The following is an 18,591-nucleotide window of genomic DNA, read 5'->3' on the forward strand; positions in this document are numbered from 1 at the left end:
GGTTTCACGTCATCTACAATTGTGCCAATCACAGTACGGTCCATGAAATGAATGTGAAAGAACACAAGGTTGTCCTAAAATGGGAGAGAACTTCTTGTTTCCTCTCTCTTAAAATAAATATAGTGAAATTAAACTCAATGAAGCAGAAAGAATTAAGCAGCAAATAGGAGAGGCATAAGAGCACCTGTCGGAGATGTTGACAAGTTTTTCGTTGTTGTTTGCTAATACTGGCGATTGGGATCATGACTAAAGTCAATAACTGAAATTCGAAATTGGCGGGGCAGTGATTTTCTCTTCTAGTTGGTACAAAAATAGAAGGTGAAGTTAAAAAAAGAAATTATTAAAGCCATTGTTGGTATTTTGCTTACGCATCCCGGTCATCTAAATTAAGAGATCATGAATAATTTTCATTGGTGATGATATATTTCAAAAGGGTTGGGAATGGCCCTAGGATTTGTGGACCACAAGAAGAGGAATGATGCTACTCAAACCACCTGAAAATGAAGGCTTGTGGTTCTTGAAGGGCTGCTGCACAACTGCTCTGACAAAGCAATTTGGTGAAAACTGAAAATGACACAAGTATCAGTTGTGATGATGTAGGTCAAGAGGTTGGATAACTCTTAGTGATAATAAATATAATTAAACTGTTCATGTCATTAACTGCCACACACTTGAGATAAACGCCAATTTTAGTCTTGAATCCATCAACTCTCTCTCAATAAAGAAAAAGCTATTACAAGACGCCTAAATGATAATGTAACTGTCAAGATTCATGCATAGCAGACTCAAACTGTCAGAAACACATGTCCCATTACAAGACGCCTAATTGATAAACTCACTCTGGTTAAGATTAAGATGTTGATTTTATCACTAACGAACGCTGTATCGGGTTAGTCTGTGGCCACATCAACATAAACAAAAAAAAAAAGAGATTATGAGTTGAGGGATTGGACTGCAAGTATAGGATCGAAGGAATCTCAAAAATTGAGAAATTATTACATGTTTCCTCGTAAATGGGGTGGTGTAAGGACACCATACATTATCTTTTTTATTATTATTGCAGGGAGCAAGTAATCAGAAGAATATCGTACATAGATGCTTAAGGGGGGTGATATTGATAAAAAAAAAAGAAAAAGTGAAGTAGTTAATGTCCGAAATTAACTCCATTCTATTATTTCTTCATGTAATGAGTGGCATACCTTACGTACGAGGATAGGTAAGAGAGAGTTCCGTTTTTTAATGCGTATTTTTCTAAGGGAAAAAGGAAAGGAATACACCAAAAGAATCGGGAGGACAGGTTTTTGTTTGTTTTTTGTAGTGTTTGTTGAGTTGGCCAAGATTTTGGTTTATCTCCTCCTCGCCTTCTCAACTTATGAACGCTTCAACTGCATAATTTCTCGGCCACCTAAACATTCCCTCTCATATCACTTTTTTCTCCCTTGTCTTTTGGTAACCCATCCATCCATCAAAACAAAAGAAAAGCTCTTTCGGTCTCTTCATTTCATCTTCTTGTACGTGTCTTGGTTTTACGCTTTTGGGTTTCTTTCTTCTTCTTAATGAACTGATGGTGATGGCGTGGAGGTGCTGGGATTTGTGTGTGTGATCAGGAGGAAGAGGGTGTTTTGTCCTCAGGTGGTGAAGATCTGAGGCTTTTGCTTCTCTTTTAAAGATATTTTAAGATTTTCCATAATCAATCAAAAAAGAAAGAGAAATGAGTGCATCAAGGTTTATAAAGTGTGTGACGGTAGGAGACGGAGCTGTTGGTAAAACTTGTCTCTTGATTTCATACACCAGCAACACCTTCCCTACGGTAATTCAAATTCCCCCTTTCTATTTCTCTGTGTCTTTTGTGTGTCTCTCTCTGTTTTTTTTTTCTGTGAAAAATTGGGATGTGGGTTCTTGAGTTCTGGTGGAAATGATAAATGGGTTTCGTTTTTCATTGTAAGTGTGATGCTGAAGTGGGATGTGGGTTTTCTGAATTTTGGTGGAATGGAATCCATTTCATTTCCATTTAAGGGTAATGTTTTGATTCATTTTGCTGATAAACAATCATGGGAGATTAAGATCACTGTCGTGTTGCTGCTCTGTTTCCAATAATGGATTGATCAAAGCTGGATCTTCCAAAACAAGTGTTATGATTATTATTATGAAAGTTTTGATTTGTCAATAAAGAAATGGGGTTATCTATCCAAATTATTCTTCTTATTTTTCCTCTCCATTTCACGTGGCACAAAATTCCGTTCTTTTGGTTTTATTTTCATGGGATTCAATCAAACCCTTTGCAAGTGGGTATTATTGAATGTAATGCAATTGCCGTATTTTCTTTGCGTTGTTGTGATAAACAGGATTATGTGCCAACGGTTTTTGACAATTTCAGTGCAAATGTGGTCGTCAATGGTGCTACTGTTAACCTGGGGTTGTGGGATACAGCTGGTAAATCTGCATAGATCTTCATATATTTTCATGTACTTCGTGTGTTTCTTACCCCTTTTTTTTTTATGTGTGTTTATGCTTGGACCTGACTTCGTTTTTTGTTGTATCAGGGCAAGAGGATTATAATAGATTAAGACCATTGAGTTATCGTGGGGCAGATGTTTTCATACTGGCATTCTCTCTCATTAGCAAGGCCAGTTACGAAAATGTTTCTAAGAAGGTTGGAAATTAGATGGCACAAGATGCTGTCTTTTTTCTTTTTTCCAATCGTAGATAAACTATTCCTAGTGATTAAAAATTAAAAAAAAAACATGCTGATGATTTCACACTTGGCTTCATTTCCAGTGGATTCCAGAGTTGAAGCATTATGCACCTGGTGTCCCAATAGTTCTTGTTGGAACAAAACTTGGTATATTTTCTTCTCTAATGGGGTTTCTGCTGCTGTTTGCTACTTTTTTAGCATCGTCTCAAGTATAGTTAATAGAAGCTTTTATTGTCTATTGTGCATGATTGCCTGTAATATTGTTTAAGTTGCTGTTCAGTAAGTTCATTACTCAATATCCAATGAGTGTTGTCTGCAGCAACATGTCATTAGAAACTCTATATGGAAAAGGATTTACTTTTGACATGCCATTTTATTTTTTATCCTCTCGCTTTTTATGGGTGGATGATACTTAGAGTTCTGCTTTATGCAATTTGCTTCATGATCAATGGTCGCAGCTTGATTTTGTAAAAAAAATTCACGAGTATGTAATGGGCATGAGTGAATAAATGGATGGGTGTTACTCTACTAAGGGGGGAAGAAGTCAGTTGTCAAGCTGCATATCATTCTTATTGTCCCATAATTTTACTAATTTCTGTGTTCTTTTCTATTCTCTCATATGAGCCTGTATTTCCTTCGATAAAGAGTCATTAATTTGTGATTTGTCATGAGGTAGTCTATCTTTAATTTGTGATTTTCATTTCCTTGCAAATTTGTTTTTCATGGAACACTTTCTGAATATACATCAGAAGTGTATTTCTTAAGTTAGCCTTACTTTTTTTTCTGGTTTTTAATGAGCCAGATCTTCGGGATGATAAGCAGTTCTTCATCGACCACCCCGGTGCTGTGCCTATTACTACAGCTCAGGTAAAAATCCTGACTGATTGTTCATTTGCTCCAGTTTTGAGCATTTACCTGAATTGTTGTCCTCCCAATTTTTTTCTTAAGAAAAGCAAACAAATTCTTCCTATAACCACCCAACAATTAATGTTGTTGCCTTTGAATATCTAAAAGGGAGAGGAGCTGAGGAAGCTGATTGGTGCACCTGCTTATATTGAATGCAGTTCAAAAACGCAGCAGGTGTAAATATTTTCCTGCAGAAATTGTCTTCTAAATTAAATTATAAGGGAGTTTAAATTCGGTTATCTTGCGGGTGCAGAATGTGAAGGCAGTTTTCGACGCAGCCATCAGAGTCGTCCTTCAACCTCCCAAGCAAAAGAAAAAGAAGAGCAAAGCACAAAAGGCCTGTTCTATATTGTGATTGTAATAGGTGTGAAGAGCCTCTGTGCTACCCATGTTCCTTTCCCCACTTCCATTGCTCTCTGTCTGATAAGCTTAATTTATTGTCTTTCCTGACAGTAATTAGGATCTATGAAGCATCAGGTGGTTTGGTATTGGTTTTTTGGATTATTATGAATCTCTAATTGTTGAATTGAATTACATGACGGCGCACCTCCTGTTCTTTACTCCCGGTTTCGATATGTTTTATGTATTAATAGACTGGAACATCCCGACTAGGAAGATACATTGCTGCGCTTGGACTCTATCCAAGACTCTGTGTTGCTGAAAGAGCTTGGTTATGTTGTGTTACCAATCTTGCTTTGGTTTACTATCACATCACATGCTTGTTTCTGGTAAAAATCTATTCCTGTCATCAATATAAGCAGTGCTTGCAACCTTTTACTTGGATGTTGAATAGTAATCAGAAACATCCTCAAGTGAGTGAAAATAGGGGGGGATGGAGCTAGCTAGGCAATAGGCATTGAACGACACGGTTGCTTTGGTCGTTGGGAATTAAAACATGCACGGCGGTTTGTGTGGAAACTCCACATGCTGTCTGCAAACAAGTGCAGCTGAGCCAGATGGGAAAGGATGTGATGAAAGGATGGATATATAAAAACCCATCCATCTATTTGGGAAGGATATGATGGAAGTCAAGACTGCTGAAGTGGATGATACTTGGGTTTCCTTCCATTGTTCCAAACAAGAATTTATCAAAATCCATGCCTTTTCATCCATCCCTCATGACATACGATAGAAGGCATTTTTAAGAAAGAGCTTATGGATGTAGTATCTCCCAGGATCTCATCACCGACTACAATTCCTAGGTTATTTGTTGCAGATTTTTAGCTTGAATTATCTTGCTACTCTTACAGAGGAAACTTAAGGCTGAAACAATAGCTAGCAATACCAAGAGCAGTTGCTCAGATTCTTGCATTGCCTTGCAAATTGCAGTAGAAAGATCTAGCTAGGTTATAACTTAGTCAAGTTCATGCCTGAACCAGGCTTTTTAGCTAAGAGGAGAAGAACATAGGCTGTAGCTCGGATGTGGAAAGCAAATGAAACTTTTAGAAGTCAAAACTGTCTGCTACACTTTTTTCTTCTTTTGGAGGGGGGAGTCTATAATCAGGCATCCGTTCCCAATCTTATTCTCAATGAAATCAAACAATATCCAGAAAGAGGTCCATGGATGTTTACTCTGCGTTCTTAATCATGGAAAGCTTATTAGCAAAAATGTAACTAGACGGACAGGTCATGCAGCCCTGTAAAGATAACGACGGTGTCATTCACCAAAACCTGAAAAAATTGACAGGGTTGACTTTGTGCTAAAGAGTCAATTTCATTGACAATCAATAAATATCAGCAGGTTATGCAACATAATAGACCTTATAAACACACATGGTGTCACCATTGAACTGGTGTTAGACGCATCAAGCTCCTCAGACCACCAGGAATGCCAGATACGCAGCTCACTCCACCAAAATATCAACAGCAGTCACGTTCAAACCAAAAACATGGAAAGTTGTTCGTGGCATCCGGTCATTGTTTCACACCTTGATGGCCTCGTACTTTTCACTAATTGCACCACCTTTCTGTTTCTGGAACTGAAGGTATCTAAGTGTGCTGGCTAAGAATGCATCAGCAGCAGGATCTGGTGGACTGTTGTCACTTTGCATCTCAGTTGTAATCAATTCAATCAGGCTCTGGATTGCAGCCACTGTGATTTGTGGGTTTCCCTTCTCGTAGAAGTAAAGATACCTTCATGTAGAAGGAAGGTTGGCATTTCCATTATCACAGATCATAAGATAAAATACAGAGAAGCAAATTAAATGAGTTGATTGGAGTAGAAGAATTACTTGTTCAGAATCTCAACAAAGAGCAACACTGATCCAGTGTTACCCCGCGCCGCGTTGGACATTTGTTGAGCAGCATTTGCAATTCGCAAAGCACGCTTCAGGCAAATCAGAACCCTGGTTCAAAAGAAGTAGATAGAGAGAAAATTAATCATAAGCCATTAGGAAAAAGATTTAAAATGCACTCAGAAGCAGCCCACTACTCCCACAATTTGTCAAGTTAAATACAGCCATAATACTTCCTCTCCTACTGTATACTACAATAGCATGCAACCAGCCTGTCCAAGGCAACATCATGACAAGATACATAATAGAATATTGCTGTCCCCTTAATCACTATTGGGCTTTACCAATACTAAAAGCATGGCACTCACCTCTCTCCATCTTTCATGTTATCCTGATCGTCAACCCAGAATAGATGTGCACACCCATAAACCGCTCTACACTGATCAGGCTTCTTTAAAAGCTTAGCCGAATACTGCTCAAGCAAGGTGTCATATCAGCATCTTCACACAATTAGCTTCAAAAATGTGATTTGAAAAACTTTAATTATAGCAGAACAATGCTATAGGATTTACCCCAGTGGCCTTGTGGGTTAAAGTATCCCTATTCTCTACACCAAAAACATGCATCCTCTGAAGGGTGCCTACTATTAAATGCAGTGCCGTCACCTGTGCTTTTGAATCCTGTTGCAGCAAATATGCACGAGAAAAAACATGACTGATTTTGCAACTTTAAATAAAGCAATATAAAGGTTGAATATAGATGTGAATCAAATCAACTCACTGAGACTTCTTCCTCGTATAGAATATATGCTTGGGTGAAAAATTCATATGCAACAGGCTCTAGATCACAGTCATTGGCAGCCTGCTCGATTAGAAATCAAAAGTAATAAGTAAGAGAGGCAGCTTCATCAAATGGTCCTTGAGAGTAATTAAAATACCAAGTAAACTGCAGTGCCAAGTTCATGTACCTCAGCACACTGCAAGTACAATCGTAATGCCAATTCAGGTGCTGGAACAATTGACAGAGCCTCAATTGTCTGTAAGAGAATGGATTACATCGTCAGCTATTCTAATGAATGATCATTTAACCAAATCTATGTACATGATAGACAACTTTCAATGAAGCGCTACCTGATTCAAGAGCTGGAAAATTTTCTTAGGTGAAGTTGATGAATCATCTCCAAAAGGGTTTTCCTCCTGATCTTGGCTGCTGCCTTGAAGTCTCCTTACCAACTGTACACCACAAACAAAAGGCTGAGAATAAGTTGGGAATCCAAATTGGCATTTGTAGAAAAAGATAGGGCGGCCATCAAATTATGGATACTGGAAAAGAGATTAAAGCATGATTCACGTGATGTGACCAGCAATTATTCATTTCAGATGCCAAATCTGATGAACAATGACATTCTCATTCCAGAATGTGCAGCAGCAATTTTGCCAACTTCAAGGTTGTTAGCATTGGGCAAAAGCAAACCTTGAGAGACAAAAAAACAAGTGGGGGAACTGTGAAGGGTAGGCGCTTTGGTCCTCCTGTCATGATATGCTTCTTCACCGTACATATGATCTGCAATTTAGGGCGGATATAATATATAAGAAAAGTTCAAAACCAAAATACAAAATTAGGCGGAGGAAATCATTCTACTGATTAATCACCACCCACAATTTGCTTCAGTAAAATAAAATAGGTGCTAGCCATTTAACTCTTGAAAAAAGCTGACATGAAGATTTTGAAACGAACATGTACCTGAAACATTTCCTCTTGATCGTCATTGTACAGCATCTGAATAAGACGTGCAACGGAATTCTGCTCCTCTTTGAAATCATCTTCATCAACCTAAAGATAAAGGAACAAAACAATAATCACATTACACAATTCAAAGGCTTAGTTTCATGAGCACATTAGAGGAGAACAGGTAAATACTGTTAGCTGGATGGCAATAAGAAACAACCATAGCATATGTGGTTATCAGCATTAGAAGTTTTAAGAAAAATCAAACTTCTGCAGCACAAATTTCATAACATGAAAAGTGAAGTAATTTCAAATAACCTCTTCTTCAGCCCCATCCAGATCCTTGATAAGCCCTGTCATTAATTCAAATAACGCCTCAACCTACAGAATAAAATTAAACTAAGATTGAGTATTCAGAGCATGTTAGAAAGATTAGGATGCACAAGGGACAGAAACATACCTTGTCAGCAGTAGAGATGCGTGTGTTATTTTTCATAATACTTTGAATTATAACAGTTGCCATAATTTTATTTGTCTCAATATCAAGGTATTCCATTACACGAGGATAGTTTGAAAGCTTCAATGCAGTGACAATATCATTATATTTCTCTAATGGAGCACTCAAAAGAGCAACAATTTGTTTTGTGGCTTTGCTGTCGTCAAGCTTTCCTTTGCTGGATAGTTTCTTAACACATGCTCCCTGAATAACAAACAAAAGAATCAGCTCGCCTGTTAAAATATACAGCAGAACAAAATAATATAAATAGTTTCTTGTTTTAATAAATTAGTTTCTTGTTTTAATAAATTAGTTTTAAGAGAATCAACCTGTTTCGCATAATTGGAATTTCAATGCACATGATCTTTCTTAATTTCTTTGATGAAATTACTCATTGACTATTTCTAGAAACCTTTCATGCATAAAAATTTGTGTCCCAACCAGTCATGATTTTCCCTGTCAAATTTAATTTCTTACAGTGCTTGACAGTTCTCTTTTCAAATTACTAGGAAAACAAATCCTGCCTTCTCTTGGGTCAAGTAAAAAATTCATCCCAGTTAGAAAGCAAGCCCCATTATATGATGTTACATAGTGCGTGTATAGTTAATTCAATGCATCTTTAACTACTTTCTGAAGGCATAACCAGAAAAACAATAGAGGACAGAACAGAAATGTTAAGTGATTATATCTCTAATTGGTATATGATAAAATAAATTTTACAAAACCATGATGTAAATTGCAATGTAGAAGCATTTTAGGGAGTCATATATACCAGCACTTGATCAGCATAATCCAGCCGGTCAGGGTGAACATGGAGAGTAAATGTAAGAAGAGATGAATATAGAGTTACAGCTCCAAAAATTGGCATATCAACTTGTGCTTCTATCACCTGCATCAACACATTTGTATTACTATATTTCAATTGTTTTAGCATGCGCTATGTAGACTAATCACTGTAACTTAACATATGGAGTCAAAACAAATATAAGTAAGAATAGTCATTTTGAAAGGCAACATCAAAATCTCCTGAAATTTGTAGAGATTTCGAAATGGGAAACTTTTAACAGGAAAACAGCACTTCAACAATGATAAGCACAGAGACAGAGCATCATAAAATCCTGTACTCTTCTCAAAAAATGAAGTTACCAAATTCTGCTCCTTTTCTGGTCTAGCAATCTAAAAGGGCTGGAAGACTAGATTTACCTTTCCTATGGCATTGTTCAATTTAGAGAAGGCTTCTACTTGCAAGAATTCAGGTAAAACTTCTGCGCTTGAAGCAGCGTAATTTGATAGCCTCTCCATCAATCTAGATAACACTGTCTTGATGTCAACAGATGGCTGAGAAACACAAGTTGGAAACAAAGAAGCAGTTTAATCGTTGCATTTAAGCATTTATATCAGAGGAGGAGAATAACAAGCTAACATGTGACCATGTCAAATAGAAACAATGAGCACAAAATTACACACCTGAAGTTGGGGGCAAGCACCCAACAATATCTCAAGAGTTTGCAAATGATATTCATCAGGGAAGACTTGAATTATGCAATCCATCAGATAGAACTGGGCGATTTCATCTTTACAATTGACAACCTATCAAAACAATTGAAAAACAGGGTTCAGTTTGGGATAGTTGGCAAGCATGCATCCCATCCAAGAGCTCAAAATACAAGATTTTATCAAAGTGAAAAGGTCAGGCCTGTTCAAGAACTCTGGGAAGCACAGTATCTTTGTACATGTCAAGGTCAACACCCTCTATCTGGCTGAGGACATGCAGGTTCTTGCCAACCTAATAACATATGAGGGGAACAAATGCTAAGCTTTTTAAAACTGCAACCACATACTTCACAAAGTTGTATTGCAGTGAAATTAACCATTTACAGGTCACGGGCATTACAAGATCACGCAGCTCGCTCCTTTCTTTCTCCCGCTTCTCCTTTTCCCGGGCAGGTCCCTGCAGACCAGAAAGCCCGATACCAAGCCTCAACTCATGATCAGCAAAGAGTATGAATGATTCATAAGCACTATAAGACCTGCATGACCAGAAATCATGCCCTCATGATACATTTTACCTTTATGACATGCAAGCATTGCACATGCATGCTGAACATGAGAGCAGGTAGTCACATATATTTCAACCAACCTGATGTTGCATTCGCACCCATAGCTTGTTCATCTCAGTGAAATTTTGCAGAACAAATTCCACAGCATCCACAACCGTGTCAGCATCTCTGCAGGGTTTCAGGAAGCAACTCATTTAGTCAGTTCCAAAACCAATCCACCAACAGGATCATGGGGAAACAACAAAACTGACAAGAATACTTTCCATCAGCTTATGGTCAGTAACTTGAATTAAAGTGTTTGGATGCCACCATTATAAGAGCAAACAAAAGACTTATATAGCCATTCATTTTGTATAATCTCAATGCAAGTAAAGATGGATGCATATTTCATTGAGGATCTGGTCACCCTGGCTCCAGCCGTCACCTCAGATAGGCAGATACACTTTCAAGTATTAGCTATGACCTGATCAAAGTCAAGCCCAACCAGCCGCAATGGTCTCCAGACCACCAAATTTGCTCTCTATAACCACATAAATAAATGTCTTTCTCCTAAAATTAAATGGAACCCATAACGATCATCTCATATCCTTACCCTTCATACTCTGAACCGATATCAGGTAATTTATCCCTACTGACTTGAGAAAGGTAACTCCTTAAGAAGAGGCCACGTACAGGATGCTGAATGCCGCGACACATTTCAACAAGATCTTTAAGAACATCTTTTGCTGGAGCTTCTTTAGATTTAATGTATACAGATCCTACAGTACATAGGAGATACCTGGAAGGACAAAGGATTGCAGTAAAGCACAAAAAAATGCATACACAAACACTGATAATTTATGTGACTGAATGACATCTCTATAGTGAGAGCAGAAATGAAAAAAAAGTATCCTTGCAGCAGACTCCAAATAGCTTGGCAGAGTTCATTAACAAGAGGACGATCTGGTACGATCAAAGATACTCATTGCTAGCAGAAACCAATAAGCACACAGACGCAAAAGGAGAAATTATAAAGTTACAATTGAGAAGCTTCATTGTCATTTTCAGTCTTCTAAGTTCTCACTTGCAAAATATCTGCTACCTTCATGTTCAAACTTACAAAATACATTTTCTACTTCAAAAATATCAGACACACAAACTAAAGAAACAGCACAGACAGAACAAATGGTCTTCATCTAAAGATATCAATTTACTTGTTAAAGACTTAAAGGAATTGCATAATTTTCTGCTTAAGGACTTCCCCTCCTAACTAAATCGACAATATAACTACATCAGGCAAATCTATCAAATTATAGCTCTCAAGTATTTTCACATTGTGGGGAAGCTATTGATGAGTTTGTTGTTGGCTAATATACTCATTCATGGAGGATAACAGAATAAACCTTAAAGGCATCGAGGAACCTATTAAAAATGCATAACCCTCTGGTTTGAAATTCATGTTGGCATGACACCCATGTATCGAGCACATACTAGCAACAAGCTACTACTGAAACTCCTTGACTTAATGTTTAAACTACATCGCTTCTCTCTGATGGTTTAAGCAACAGATTCAATTCTCTCCGATCGTTTAAGCAACAGATTCAATTTAAAAAGCGTAAATTTAGCAAGTAACATCTGAAACCCTAAGCTTTCAATGGCAGTTCATCAATCAAAAACTAACCAAAAATACAAAAGCAGATCAATTGTGACATTGACACTTACAATCTCGGCAAGATGTTACCAGCATGCTGCACAAGTTCATACAAATCAATAATTGAACACCCACGCCGCGCCTCTTCTTTAAAAAACATCTCCAGCTTCCTCAATTCATCAAATGCTCTCATATCTAAGGAAGTCAATAACAAAAACACACAAATCACGCACAGTTTCTCTCGTTTCCAATCCTTGAAAAATAGATCTCAAGATCTTGAAGATTTGAATTGCTTACATAATTCATAATACTTATGAGGAGAAAGCTTCGAAGTCCGTAACTCCGATAACATCTGCGCTGAGTACTTCAAAGCATCTCTTAAATTATTCGAATCCTGAACCAAAATTCAACAATTAATTCACTCAATTGCACCCTATTTTAGACTAATTTAATCAATTTCTCTCAAGTTTTCATGTAAGTGACAAGTTAGGGTTTTACCAGAGCGCGATGCATGTAAAAAGCGTTTTGTTGAAGGCCAGCGATCCCTGCCGCTAACCATTTCTCTTCGTTTTCCACTCCGTCTGCGATCATTTTCTTTTCTCTCTCCAAGAAACACTCTCTCTCTAAAACGATCTTTATAAATTTTAACGAGGTTTGGTTTTGACTTCTCAAGTCTCAACCGACTGTCAAGTGTTTCATTTTTTCGTTTTTTGGATCTGCGAAATCAATTTAGGTACACGTTTGGCTACCGCTAAATCTAAACCGTCCTTTCTTGAAAGATAAGATCAACGGCTTATGATTCTCCACGTCATTTAAATATTTTCTACAGAGGAACCTCATTTAGTCCCTATCGTATACATTTTTATCGATTGAGTTCCAAAACTATAATATGTATCGATTGGTCCCGTCCTTCTTCGTCCAATTCTCAGAAACCATTCGGGTTCAAAAAAAATTAATATGGTTTGTATATTTTGAATCGTTTAGATGTATTGATATTAAAAATAATTTTTAAAAAATAAAAAAATATCATTGACATATATTTCGACATAAAAAGTTATTTGAAAAACAACCGTTACCATACTGTCAAATATACTATCAATTTAGTGCTTTTGTTTGAAGTTCTTATTCCATTTTTGTGTGACTTTCATTGATTTTATCTAAAATAACTTGTTATTTTTAATGTATTTTATATTAATATATTTTACATGAAAAATGTATTATTTTGGTATATATGAAAAATAATGATAAAAGGAAAAACTATATGATATAATGAAAAAAATATTTTCATCTAGAAATTATTTTTATTTAATTCAACTTTGTTTTTACTTTTACCAAAAAGATTTTTAGTTGATCAATTTTTTTCAAAGTGAGTCAAACATTAGAAGGTGAAGCAAATATTTCACAAAGGTAATTTTTACATACAATAAACATAGCTTAAGGTAATGGACATTTACAAGATAGAAAAATATAATGTTTGGTTAATGGAGATGAGGACAAAATTGAAAATTATATCTGCCTTAGGATCAAAATGAATGAAATTTATGTCTATTTTTAGGGGGCATGTGGGACAAAGAGAAAGATGAAAAATTTAATAATTTTTTTCTCAACTTTATTTTTGTTAAGTTTTTTAAAAAAATCAAACTCCTCCTTTACTGAACAATCTTGGGCAATTTTTACATACAATAAACATAGCTTAAGGTAATGGACATTTACAAGATAGAAAAATATAATGTTTGGTTAATGGAGATGAGGACAAAATTGAAAATTATATCTGCCTTAGGATCAAAATGAATGAAATTTATGTCTATTTTTAGGGGGCATGTGGGACAAAGAGAAAGATGAAAAATTTAATAATTTTGTTCTCAACTTTATTCTTGTTAATTTAAAAAAAAAATCAAACTCCTCATTTACTGAACAATCTTGGGTATTGATTATGTATAAATATTTTTGACCATTAGATTTTCTTAACAAATAAATAAATAAATAAATTTAAAAATATAAATATTTATAGAAAAGAAAAGGAAAAGAAAAGAAAGAAACTTGCCAAAAATTCATATACATCAAATTTCATAACCATTTTATCTTTGGAGTATGACGATTTAAATTTTTAGATCTAAAAGGTGTGTATTTAAATTTCATGTTGATTTTTTTGTTTATTAATGATTTTTTAGCTAAGATTTATGGCTATAAAACCTATAGAATTGTTTAGATGTGTATTTTGATGAAAAAGATGAGAAATTGAAGTTTTTTAACAATTTTACAGAAGCACGCTGAAATTTAATGCAAACACCCTAAAATTTGATGGTAACACGTAAGAAAATGTTTTTGTCGTAGCCCTAAATTTTCATGCTAGGGCTTGGCTTCGAGCCCCATAATTTTTATTTTATTTTTCTTTTGTTTATTATTTTCTAATTTTTTATAATAGTTGCTATTTTTATTTTATTTTCTGTTATTTATCTTATTCAGAAAAAATAAAATAGATATTACATTTTTATGTTTATTATGAGATTTTCTTAAACGATTATAATACATTACTTGTTTTTGTAATCTTTTAATTTGTGTTTATATACTATTATATTATATTATATTGAAGAAAATTATTAAATGAAAATAAGTATAAATTTATTGTGTATTTTTTCATAATTTAATTCAATGAAAAAATATCAGGATACACAAAAATAATAATAAAAAACATATATAATATATACAATTTTCTTAAAAAAAGCTTCATATCAATGTTTTAATTATTGAATAAACAAGAGTGTTTATAAGAATAATTTACCATTTGGAAGTATGGTTGTGATTGCTTTTCAAAGTAAATTTTACTCGAAAATACATTAAAATAATTTTTTTTATTTTTTAAAAATAATTTTTAATATCAGCGCATTAAAATGATTAAAAGATACTAAAAAACTATTGATTTAAAGCAAAGAAAAAAATAAAAAAAATCAAAGTTTTTTAAAAACATTTTTGAAACGCAAAAACAAACAAGACAAACCAGTTTGATCCCCCACACTACACTACAGGATAAAGTAATTTTTTCTCAATTCAAAAAAGCATGTTGGCTTTGTTAACATTTTTTTCCATTAAAAATTGTTGACTACAAACTAAAAAGTTTATATATATGTTCAATAAAATTAATTAAAAATTATATATACCAATTAATAATAATAAATCAATTGATTATAAAAAAACAATTAAGTTGGAAAGTTTAGATAAATATATTAGTTATTAGAAAGAAAAGGTTAAATATTTTTTACATTTTGAAATTGGGCTGGAAAAGTTTTAATTGGTTCGAATGAATATAATTTAAGTAGAGCATTAACTTAATGTTGAAGTTTATAATTAACATTAAGAGAGTATGATATAAACTCAATCGAAACAAAACATCAAACTCAATCTTTAGTCAACTTAATGTAGAAGGTTTAAATTAGAAATAAAAAAAGTTAAGTGATAAAAAGAAAAGGAAATGGAAAATATTAAGAGTAATTATTGCAACCAATTGTGAATTGTGTTTTTCTTCTATGTTTTACTTCTATTATTTTTTTAATATTTCTTCCATCTTGCATTGCCTCTTGTGTTTATAATTTAAAATACCATTTTATGATTTATTGAGTATCAATTTTGTAAACCCACACTATAATTGTTAAATAAAAAGTAAAAGTAACCAGTAGAAAAATACATGATCGAAGAAAAAAGGTTGAAGTTTGTTAAATGGGAAGTAATACGGCACAATTAAAAAGAATACTTGAATTAAAAATACTTGATAAAAAAAATGACTTGAATGAAAACATAGAGTTGAGATTGTTGAAAAAAGGGGTCTAATAAAAAAAAATGACTTGAATGAAAAAAATAGAGCCGAGATGGTTTGCTATATATGAACAATGTTTTTAACAATATAATGTTTTAATTGAATTGATAATTGATTAACATAAATTAAATTGTATGGGAAAAGTATCATAGCAATGAATAATATTTTTTCTAAATTGTCGCCTCACTTACCTAGATATTTATACGAACACATTTATCATTGGCAAATCTATTGAGGTCAAATTTGACTTTTGACTTTTATTATGAACAATGCAATGATTGAATTAACATTAAAACAAAAAAATATTAACTTGCATCAAGGGACCTTTAAGATAATTTTATTTTTTTAAGCATAGTAGAATTACTTAACTGTCAAATTAAATGATATTTCTTTTTAGGAGCCTTTTTGTATTTTTAGTTTGGTAATTTTGTTATACTCATGTTGAATTAAAGCCAATTTAATCTTTTGATAAATATAAAGAATTTATATAAAAAGAAAAGTTGTCGAAGTATGGGAGTGTCATATCATTTGTTCTTCACATCCAATATGGTCATCATTTTTATATAGCTATTTGTTTTTTTATCTCCATCTATTTTTTTAAAAATTTTATCCCTCATCATTAGGTTTCATTTTAATCTTGTATCAAATCTTGTAAACCCTAAAAATTTCAAAATTACATAAAATCCTAAAATAAGATAAAATTAATTGGAAATGAGTAAATGAAAAATAAAAAGGAATCTAAATGAGTAGTAAATGACATATAGATGGTGAACTCTCCGATTCATAAGTATATGAATTTAAAAATAATAGAGAATTTTGCCTAAAGAAAACATAATAAAAAAATTAACAAATAAGTACAGTAAATTAGAAATAAAGTTTTTGGAAAATAAGTTAAAGATACAGATAAAATTAGACAATTTCAATAATAAATTATACAAAAAGTTTAGAGAATCACCTGAAAACAAATAAGAGTACTAGTAAGTAGTGAATTTATAGTTAAACAAAAAAATTATCTTCCCTCCCTATATATATGGCTAACAATAAACTTATAGAAAAAAGAGAGTTTCTTCTTGATTTTCTCTTAAATTTGTCAGAGGTTTTAGGGTTTGAAGGGTTTTAGGATTAATTTATTGTAAAGAGAAACACTTCAATACTAAATTGAAGGAGATTAAGGAAGAGGGAAAATGAGTTCTATAGAGAAAGACAAAACAAATAAGAGGGGAAGAAGATGAGAAGTGTGTGGAAATTTGATTGGAAGCAATTTGAAGCTCAAATAATTGTATGGTAAAGTGCGTGATACTCATTTATACAAATTTGAGCAGGGTTTAGATGATTTTGAATAAATTCATGAATCTTTGAGTTTGGGCTCTTAGTAAAATCATAAAAAATTCAAATTTGTTTGTAATTTAATTAATTGAGTTGGAACAGGTTGTAATAGATGCCAAATCATGGAAAGATTAAGAATAAATCATGGCGGTAAAAAGAACTTAATTGTCGGCCAAGAGATGAAGATTGATTATGAGTTGTTTAATTTGAGTAAATATTGTGAATTGTATACTATTAATGTGTGTTATTATGTGAAAGATGAATTTAAATGAATTGAATTATGCTATCCAATTAGAGTTGAGATTTTAATTATGTAGAATTATTTTTTTTTTAGAAAATTGTTTGGAAATTAGGTTAATTACTTTTAACTCTTGTAAATTAGTATATACTAATGTTGTAGATGTGAGTATGATGATTTGAAAAGAATAAAAATAATATATTTAGAGAAAGTTGAATTTCTAATGTATTTTGATTTAGGATTTGATGATATATTGATGATATGAATAATTCATGGTATGTTTTGGGTTGTATGTGTGTTGAGAGAAAATAAGATTTAGGGTCACTTATGAAAGAATTATAAGAAAAATAGAAAATTGTTGTGGAATATTATAAATGTGATTAACTATGTTTGAGAATTTATTTTTGAACAAATGGTTATATATATATATATATATATATATATATATAATTTAGTAAGATTTATGTTAGAACATGTAAGAATGTGCATAAAAATTGTTTATACAGAGAGTAGTTTTATTTCAATTAAATCACTCTTTATAATTTAAGTTTCATTAAATTTTCATTTCAATTTCTCATTCAATCTTTTTTTTTTAGTTTCATCCTGAAAATAAATAAAAAAACTTTTAAAATACTTGCACATATACATGCATACACAAACTTTATTTTTACAACCTTTACCAATTTGGTCTTACATTAATAACAATTTATAAACAAAGTAAAAACTAGTTAATTTTCAGGTAACTTAATTTAATTATTCAAGAACATTGTTTTTTATTTAAATCATAATTGAGATTATAAAATTTGTTTTTGAACGTCGCTTATTTGCTCAAAAAACTAAAATACAACACTATATTTTTATTGAAGGGAGGGAAGCCCAATTTTACAATTTCCGCACCTGAATTGCCTATTATTGTAACTCGTCAAAACTATCCAGTACAGTTTTCAGTCTGACCTCCCTTCAAAGTTTTATCCATATCTAGAGTTTTAAAATTTCGAATTAAACAAGGTTAGTTTTGGTTGAACACTAACATCTTTGGCTATAATTTCTATAAGGAACCTATCTCAAATTATACTATTTTCATGCTCTAATTCCATTTAGAATTTAAGAGACAAAACTATCCAATTTTCATCTACAAGTTTAATGAACAACCAAACATTTCTAGTTGGCTTCTCACAGCTCAAAACAACAATTGCCATGTAATATATCATATAACATCACTAAATATAACTTTGTAAAACCAATCAATCTAATTCACATTAACAATAACATAATCAAGATAAAATAGCATAATCAAGATAAAATGTACATGTTCCATTACAAGCTTTCATTTATATATTAACACATATCAATTTATTCAAAATCAAAATGCTCTTTAAATTAATCAAACTTTCTTTTTCCAAGCATATTGTGGTTGCCACCTATCATTTCAAATTATTTTTAGTTTTAGGCTATTTCAACTCTACA

At 32.9% G+C, this 18,591-nt stretch overlaps 2 protein-coding genes across 2 annotated transcripts; one reads left to right on the forward strand and one right to left on the reverse strand.

The window, feature by feature from the left end:
- Nucleotides 1-1,118: 1,118 nt before the first annotated feature.
- Nucleotides 1,119-4,161, forward strand: LOC133693560 (rac-like GTP-binding protein RHO1). The gene is made up of 7 exons (XM_062114794.1): nucleotides 1,119-1,810; nucleotides 2,346-2,433; nucleotides 2,544-2,653; nucleotides 2,779-2,842; nucleotides 3,498-3,562; nucleotides 3,710-3,775; nucleotides 3,855-4,161. Exons 1-7 carry the CDS (start codon nucleotides 1,712-1,714, stop codon nucleotides 3,954-3,956), a joined length of 594 nt encoding a protein of 197 aa, XP_061970778.1. The 5' UTR covers nucleotides 1,119-1,711; the 3' UTR covers nucleotides 3,957-4,161.
- A 1,134-nt stretch (nucleotides 4,162-5,295) lies between these two features.
- Nucleotides 5,296-12,456, reverse strand: LOC133693559 (vacuolar protein sorting-associated protein 35A-like). Its single transcript, XM_062114793.1, has 21 exons — nucleotides 12,248-12,456; nucleotides 12,047-12,143; nucleotides 11,821-11,944; nucleotides 10,712-10,897; nucleotides 10,200-10,287; nucleotides 9,954-10,010; nucleotides 9,756-9,845; nucleotides 9,527-9,649; nucleotides 9,263-9,397; nucleotides 8,832-8,948; nucleotides 8,024-8,263; nucleotides 7,882-7,944; nucleotides 7,579-7,668; nucleotides 7,309-7,398; nucleotides 6,966-7,067; nucleotides 6,803-6,871; nucleotides 6,616-6,696; nucleotides 6,408-6,515; nucleotides 6,204-6,307; nucleotides 5,833-5,946; nucleotides 5,296-5,734 (listed from the first exon to the last, which is right to left on the reverse strand). Exons 1-21 carry the CDS (start codon nucleotides 12,338-12,340, stop codon nucleotides 5,524-5,526), a joined length of 2,382 nt encoding a protein of 793 aa, XP_061970777.1. The 5' UTR covers nucleotides 12,341-12,456; the 3' UTR covers nucleotides 5,296-5,523.
- Between the last annotated feature and the right edge of the window lie 6,135 nt (nucleotides 12,457-18,591).

The sequence above is a fragment of the Populus nigra genome, chromosome 5 (assembly GCF_951802175.1).
Source record: "Populus nigra chromosome 5, ddPopNigr1.1, whole genome shotgun sequence".
Classification (NCBI taxonomy): Eukaryota; Viridiplantae; Streptophyta; class Magnoliopsida; order Malpighiales; family Salicaceae; genus Populus; species Populus nigra.

What these genes read in the sequence shown, in the direction of transcription:
- LOC133693560 (XM_062114794.1), top strand. Translation starts at nt 1,712, where the DNA reads ATGAGTGCATCAAGGTTTATAAAGTGTGTGACGGTAGGAGACGGAGCT. An exon ending in ACGAAAATGTTTCTAAGAAG is followed by an intron (nt 2,654 to 2,778) that starts GTTGGAAATTAG and finishes CTTCATTTCCAG; the next exon opens with TGGATTCCAGAGTTGAAGCA. An exon ending in GCAGTTCAAAAACGCAGCAG is followed by an intron (nt 3,776 to 3,854) that starts GTGTAAATATTT and finishes TTGCGGGTGCAG; the next exon opens with AATGTGAAGGCAGTTTTCGA.
- LOC133693559 (XM_062114793.1), bottom strand. Translation starts at nt 12,340, where the DNA reads ATGATCGCAGACGGAGTGGAAAACGAAGAGAAATGGTTAGCGGCAGGG. An exon ending in GGGTGCGAATGCAACATCAG is followed by an intron (nt 10,011 to 10,199) that starts GTTGGTTGAAAT and finishes TCTGGTCTGCAG; the next exon opens with GGACCTGCCCGGGAAAAGGA. An exon ending in TTCCCAGAGTTCTTGAACAG is followed by an intron (nt 9,650 to 9,755) that starts GCCTGACCTTTT and finishes TTGTTTTGATAG; the next exon opens with GTTGTCAATTGTAAAGATGA.